Source organism: Manis pentadactyla, chromosome 11 (genome assembly GCF_030020395.1).
Source record: "Manis pentadactyla isolate mManPen7 chromosome 11, mManPen7.hap1, whole genome shotgun sequence".
NCBI classification, from domain to species: domain Eukaryota; kingdom Metazoa; phylum Chordata; class Mammalia; order Pholidota; family Manidae; genus Manis; species Manis pentadactyla.
In genome coordinates this window covers 27,093,225-27,100,212 of record NC_080029.1, presented here as the reverse complement: position 1 = coordinate 27,100,212, position 6,988 = coordinate 27,093,225, and the positions used below count along the sequence as shown (strand labels likewise).

The 6,988-nt window shown below is 44.4% G+C and overlaps 1 protein-coding gene across 4 annotated transcripts in view; it reads left to right on the top strand.

The window, feature by feature from the left end:
* Nucleotides 1–2,582: 2,582 nt before the first annotated feature.
* EIF2B2 (eukaryotic translation initiation factor 2B subunit beta) overlaps nt 2,583–6,988 on the top strand; it is a 34,703-nt gene continuing 30,297 nt past the window's right edge. Inside the window, exons 1-7 of one of the 4 annotated variants that reach the window (XM_057488315.1) lie at nt 2,583–2,827; nt 2,947–3,067; nt 3,226–3,374; nt 4,265–4,428; nt 5,056–5,151; nt 5,764–5,901; nt 6,916–6,982. In XM_057488315.1, the coding sequence (XP_057344298.1) occupies nt 2,665–2,827; nt 2,947–3,067; nt 3,226–3,374; nt 4,265–4,428; nt 5,056–5,151; nt 5,764–5,901; nt 6,916–6,982 (898 nt within the window). In that variant the 5' untranslated portion in view covers nt 2,583–2,664. The remainder of the gene's footprint in view (nt 2,828–2,946; nt 3,068–3,225; nt 3,375–4,264; nt 4,429–5,055; nt 5,152–5,763; nt 5,902–6,915; nt 6,983–6,988) is intronic. The other 3 variants (XM_057488316.1, XM_036913153.2, XM_036913152.2) reach the window with 3 other exon arrangements.

Below are 6,988 nucleotides of genomic sequence, written 5' to 3'. Positions count from 1 at the left end.
TTTACATACCAATGGATGTTTCAGAGCCTCAGGAAGATCCGGGGCAAGAAGTGGAGAGAAAAGAGCCATTCTCTCCCCATCTCCATTCCTGGTATGTAATCAGTCTGGTGTCTGCCAGTCACCAAGGACCTGCCCACGGAGTTCCTCCTGGAAGGGGTGGGCAGGGAAGTAGAGAGTGTACCCTGTCTGCAGAAGAATGGAGCACGGAGCAGGTTTTGCTATTGGGACTAGAGACAAAGGACTTGGGCGGAGTGCGTGCCATCGCCAGAGTGGACAGACAGAGCCGGGCCTGGCTAGTGAATTCGAGCAAGCTGTGAGCAATAAAAACAGTTTCTCCCAACCTGTTCTTTCCCTTGCCTTACTTCAATTTCACTGGATTCATAGGGGAAGTTGTTCCAGGAGGCGAACCCCTTACTTCTGGAGCTACATATACACATAACATAAAATTTACCACTTTGACCCTTTTAAAGTGTGCAGCTCAGTGTGGCATTAAGTACATTTATGATGTTGTGCAATCTAAGTACACATCCATCATCCACCATCCATCATAAGGACTCATCTTGTAAAACCAAAACTCTATACCCATTAAACAATAACTTACCCTTCCCTCCAGACCCTGACATTCACCATTCTACTTTCTGTGTCTATTAGTTTGAAAATTTTAGTTTTTAAGTTGAGAGATGGTTTCATGGGTGTTCATTTTGTTGTCATACTTCATAATGTGCATATATATATATGCTAAACACACATATGCACATATATTCTTCTGTATATATAAAATAGTATGCACCTTATTTTTTAATGGCTTGATATCTAGAAAAATAAAGAACAACAATATCCAAAATTGGCCAGAGCATTGCTAAGTGCTAGTAAACATGTGAACTAATATGTTTAAGACACTTTAAACTTACACAGTAAAATTCACAATATTTATGGCTTTGGGGAGCTATTGTGTTTTTAGGTTTGGTTTCTGATTATTCACTACTAGTGTATAGTTATAGATTGACGTTTGTGTGTTGACCTGTATCCTTGCTAAATGCACTTATTAGTTCTAGGTTTTTATTGTTGTTGATTCTTTGGGATTTTCTATATAGACAATCTTGTCTTCTGTGAATAGAACAATTTTCTTTCCTCCCAGTCTGTATGTTTTTAAAATTTCTTTTTCTTGTGTTATTGTACTGGCTAGAACTTTGAGTGTGATATTAAACAGGAGTGGGTGAGAGTGGAAATCCTTGCCTTATTCCTGATCTTAGGGAGAATGCAGTCTTTCTCCATAAACTGTGATGTTGGGTGTAGGATCTTGTAGATGCTTTTTATCAGGCTGCGTAAAAGTTCCTTTTCATTCCCAGTTTTCTGAGAGTTTTAAAAACTCAATGGCTTTTGAATTTTGTCAAATGTTTCTTGTATCACTGACATAATCATGATTTTTTTAGATTAATCTGGTTTATTAAATTGATTTTCAGACATTTAAACAGCTTTGCATTTCAGGTTTAAATTCCACTTAGTAATTATGTATTAATCTTTCTATATATTGCTGGATTAGATTTTTGCTAATACTTTGTTGCAGATTTTTGCATCTGCATTCATGAGGGCATTGGTCTGTAGTTGTGTTGTGCTATCTATCTGATTTTAGTATTGGTATACCTTTTTGAAGGACAATTTGTCAATTGCAACAAAAGTTTGCATGGACCCAAGGATTCCAGTTTAAAGAATTTATCTTAAGGAAATAGACATTTTCATTACACCCAGAATTTGGGTTTAGATCTACTTGGCTTTGAAATATAAACGCATCCCCTTACTTAATGCTTAAATTCTGTGGCTGTTTCCTAATCTGCAAAATAAGGATAAGAGGACCTACCTCATAGACTTGCATTAGATGAGGCGATTCACACAGTGCCCAATACCTAGTAAGCTTTAGTAAATGGTACGTACCTCTTGGTATTGCATTATACTCTCGAGCTTTTGTAATGTGTCCATATGTAAGGACATCATTTTTGCTCATATTAGCTCCCACTATGAATCTCCTAATTAGTTAGTATTCACCCTCATCCCTGATTCTTGTTTTTATATTAAGTGTTAGGCGTTGGGAATGCAAAGGCAAAAAAGACCATCGTCTCTACCCTCAGGGAGCTGAATCTATTTCACGCAGGCGCAAAGGAACCAGTACCGTGCAATGTAACAGCACTGTAACGGGGCATCTGCCCAAGGGGCAGCGGCCCTGGAAGCTCTCTCTTGAACATTTAGGTCAGGAGACTGGGAGGTCATCAAACAGGGGGACCGAGAAGGAGCGCCGCAACTTATCCAAAGTAGGGTCGGATCGTGGGGAGGGGCTCAGAGAGAGGGTTTCCACAGAAACGGCACTAGCCACCCTCTTCAAGCCTCCCGGGTCACCTCCGCCGAGCTTCCGAGGAACCCAGAAGTCACTGCCAGTCCTCCCACCCCGAGAGCGCACAACCCTGGCTGTAACTGAACCACTCAAGCTCCAAGTCTCCGATTGGCTCAGGCAGAAGAAGCGGGGCGGGGAGGCAGCGAGGGGCGTGGCCTGCCGTCTCCTAAAAGGGAGGTTTTTTTTCTCAGAACGGAAGCCGATCTCGCTCGCCCCGGAAGTGTAAACCCCGAGCTCTCGCAGGTGTGGATTTCGCCGGTCAGGCGGTTTCTGTAGCGATGCCAAGAGCGGCAGCAGAGGGTGTGGAGTTGGTCGAGAGCATCGAGAGTTTCGTGGAGGCGCTAAAGCGGGGCGGCGGGCGGCGCAGCTCGGAAGACATGGCTCGGGAGACCCTGGGGCTGTTACGCCGGATCATCACGGACCACCGCTGGAGCAACGCAGGTGGGGCAGGCCTGGCTTCTTCGCTTTCCACCCCACTACACGTTCCTGATACCCAAGTGGAAAGTCGCCCAGGCCTCACCTCGCGCTTGCCCCGCCCACCCTCTCTCTTTGAACTGCAGGGGAGCTGATGGAGCTGATCCGCAGAGAGGGCCGGAGGATGACGGCCGCGCAGCCCTCAGAGACCACCGTGGGCAACATGGTGCGGAGAGTGCTGCGGATCGTCCGGGAGGAGTATGGCAGGTCAGGCCTACGTCCTGGGCCCTGCGCTGGACCCAGTGACGCCTTTTGCACGGGCCCCTCTCCCATTTTGGGGCCTTTATTGGAGCTGAGGAGCTCCTGTGGCTTAAATGACCACACTTCCTCCCCACCTTTCCCTTTGGGTCTTGTTGCCTCCGTAGACTGCATGGACGCTGCGACGAGAGCGATCAGCACGAGTCCCTGCACAAACTCTTGACATTCGGAGGCCTGAACGAAGATTTCAGTTTTCCTTATGCCCAACTCCAGTCCAACATTATTGAGGCAATTAATGAGCTGCTTGTGGAATTGGGTAAGAGTCCTGATCCTTGAGTGGACAGGACAGGTTGCAGGCAAATGAGGGAAAAGAAGACCAAGCAAGTTGCTCATCAGCAGAGATGGGATAACCGGTCCTGTAGTTCTCACAGTTTTGTCTTACTTTCTGATTAGGAAGGGTTTGCACAAGTGGCAGGAGGAAGGTAGTAACTCTTTCTAGCTTTCCTTGCAGACCAGCCCTTTATGGAAGGAACACCCGGTGCACAGGGACTATTAGGAAAGAGCTTTCTCTTCATTTTAAAGAAGATGAATTCCCTAAAACCACAGCTGATAAAGCCTCCTTCATTAACCTTCCTTTTGAACTTTTACACACACACACTCACTCATTCACTCACTCACTCACTCCAACCGCCTTGTCTTTGTGACCCAGGAGACCTACAGATATTCATTACAGTCAGAGGAGGGAGGGGAGAAGCTGGGCCTGTGTGTGCACTGACCTGCTGCTTCCAAATTCTCCCGTTTTTCGTATGTGGCCTCCCTCTCTCAGATGAAAGGGTTGTGGCCATCTTCTGGAGGAGTTCTTTTGGGGGAAGCTTTGTTTACTTCACTCTTAGCACTTTAGGATTTCCCAAATTGGGCCATTTCTTGCCTGAATTCATTGTATCAAAATCAGTATGGAGCTAGTGTCATGGTAGCGTGTAAGGGGATGAGTAGGGGTACTGCTGGGAAAGAGGGTAGGCTGAGAACTTGGGAGGTAGAAGGTCCCAGCGGAGCAGGGCTTTTAAGAAAATGTGACATTTCACATTAAGTCCATTATCAGGGTCTAGTGGGTGGGCATAGGGCCCATGTCTCTTTCCATGCTCTGTTAGCTCCATGCCATAGCATGGCAGTTTCATATTTTCCTGGTAAAATGGACTGTTCTTGCAGAAGGAACAACAGAGAACATTGCAGCCCAGGCTCTGGAGCACATCCACTCCAATGAGGTGATCATGACCATTGGCTTCTCTCGAACAGTAGAGGCCTTCCTCAAAGAGGCTGCCCGAAAGAGGAAATTCCATGTCATTGTGGCAGAGTGTGCTCCTTTCTGTCAGGTAGGGGGACTGCTGGAGTTGCTAAGAAAAATTAAAAATGAGGAGGGAGTAAAGGAGGTGTAGATGAGCTCTATGCGAACTTTGAATTGATAAGCAAGACACTGAGAAGATAAAGGAAAACATTAAGGGAATTTTCAAGTTGTTCATCCTGTGAAAATCCTCAAACATGGGTTTAAGAAGGTTGGGTGAACTGCTGGGTCCAAGCAAAGATAAATATTGGAATCAAAATAGGGTAAATTGCTTTGGGGATGACCGATGCTTGGTCTGACCTCATTCATTCCCTAGGTAAACAGTAGGTCCCAAAAAGGGAAATATGTAAGGATGTGGGATGTTGTAAAATAATGAGCCAGGAGCTGTCTTGTCAGATATACCTGATTATGCAAGCATGTAATATTTCCAGTTTTGTGGCTGCTCTAGTGATGCTGTGAGGAATTAAACATTTATTAGCTTCCCCAGGGCTTCTCTGCAGTGTCCCAGAGAATACATAGGCAGAAAAATGAGTTATCTGTAGGAAATTATGTGTTGGGTATGCCCAGTGTCACAGAATCCCCCAGATCAGTTATGTTTGAGAGGTCTTTCATGCTGTCACTCTTTGTCCCACCTATCAGCCTTTCTCTCCTCTTGCAGGGTCATGAAATGGCGATCAATTTGGCCAAAGTAGGTATTGAGACAACTGTCATGACTGATGCTGCCATTTTTGCTGTTATGTCAAGAGTCAACAAGGTGTGTATATTTGGAGTTACGTTGAATTCATGAAGGTTATACTTACAAACATTGATTCCCACTCCCCCAATCCCTGCCTTTAGTATCCATGAGAAAAGAAGAAAGCTTCTAGCAGATTTTGAAAATGCATCCTTTGGCCTTTTTTAAGTCCATTAACTAAATTTCTTCTCCCTTTATCCATATTGTCATTCCTGACTTGGAGTTGCCTCTATTTGGTGCAAGCATTGAAAGGAATGAAGTAGGGCTAAGCTGACTATGTCAGCTGCCAGGGATTGAGTAGAGTGCTCCCCACCTTTTGCTCAGAGCTTGGCTGTAGTGAATGGTAAATAGAAAGGTTTCCGGCTTCTCAGGAGGTATGGCATATAGATTTCCAGAAAATACAGGGCTAAGAGCAGTAGATACTGCTGTTTCCTGTCATGTACTATGTTCATTCTTTCGTTGGGAACCCACTCTTATGCTGGAACTTGTCCTGAGTCTAGAATCCCTTACCCTTTACTGGTGTGTGACCCCTCAGGATGCCAAATCTGAGAACTAAGCATGCAGCCTGTTGTGCCCAGTGGCCCATTTAACATTCTGTTCCAAGAAGGCTCAAGGTTTTCTTCCTGTCCCAAGGTGATCATTGGCACAAAGACCATCCTGGCCAATGGTGCCCTGAGAGCTGTGACAGGAACTCACACTCTGGCACTGGCAGCGAAACACCATTCCACCCCGCTCATCGTCTGTGCTTCTATGTTCAAGCTGTCCCCACAGGTATGTTGGTCTGTTTCTAGTCAACAGAGAGAAGGAAGCCAAAGTACAGGCTTGAACTCTGGGCCTTAAACCTACTCACAATGGGGCTTCTTTTTATCTATGTTTATGCTGTGGATCAGACCCAGTGGAGACTGGAAAAGGACACAGAAGTCTTGAACCAGAAACAATTGATAGTGATAACCTGTTCAGCTTTAAAAAGATGAAATTGTAAGGTCAGGACAGTACACTGTTGGGGAAGGACCTTCATTTACTCCCCGTTACCCTGACCATTTCTGAAAATGCCAAGCAAGTAGAAATGAGGAATGTAGAATTGGTTGATTTGTCATAGTTCCAGGGACTGTCCTCTGTAGCCTGACTACAAGCAGTTAGTAGGTGAAAAGCCATTTCATTAGTGATAGAAGCTATCTGCTTTGAAAATAGCCTATTTAAAGGTCTCTATTTTTTTTTCAGTTGAGATGAAATTCGCATAATATACAATAAACCATTTAAAAATATACAGTTCAGTGGCGCTTACTACATTCACAGCATTGCGCAACTACCACTTCTCTCGTTTAAAAACTTTGTCATCATCCCGGGAAAACACTCCATGCTTGTGAAGTAATCACTCCCAGTTCCGCCTTCTCCTCATCTCCTAGTAATCTCTAACTGGCTTTTTGTCTCTGGGTTTGCCTTTACTGAATATCTCTTAAAAATGGAATCGTACAATGTGCCCTTTTGTATCTGACTTGTTTCACTTAGCATAATACTTTCGAGGTTCATCCAAGCTGTAGCATAGTACTTTGTTTCTTTTTCTTTTTATGAATAATACCCTATTGAATGGGTGTATGCACTTTATTTATCCATTCATTTGTTGATGGACATTTGAGTTGTTCTGCCTTTTGGCTTTGTGAGTAATGCTTCCTTTGGCATTTGTGTACAAGTTGCTGTGTGAACATAACGTTCTTTATTTACCTTGGGAGTATACCTGGGAGTGGAATTGCTGGGTCCCTGTTACTTTTTTTTTTCCTTTTCCAGTTCCCCAATGAAGAAGATTCGTTTCACAAGTTTGTGGCTCCTGAAGAAGTTCTGCCTTTCACAGAAGGTACAG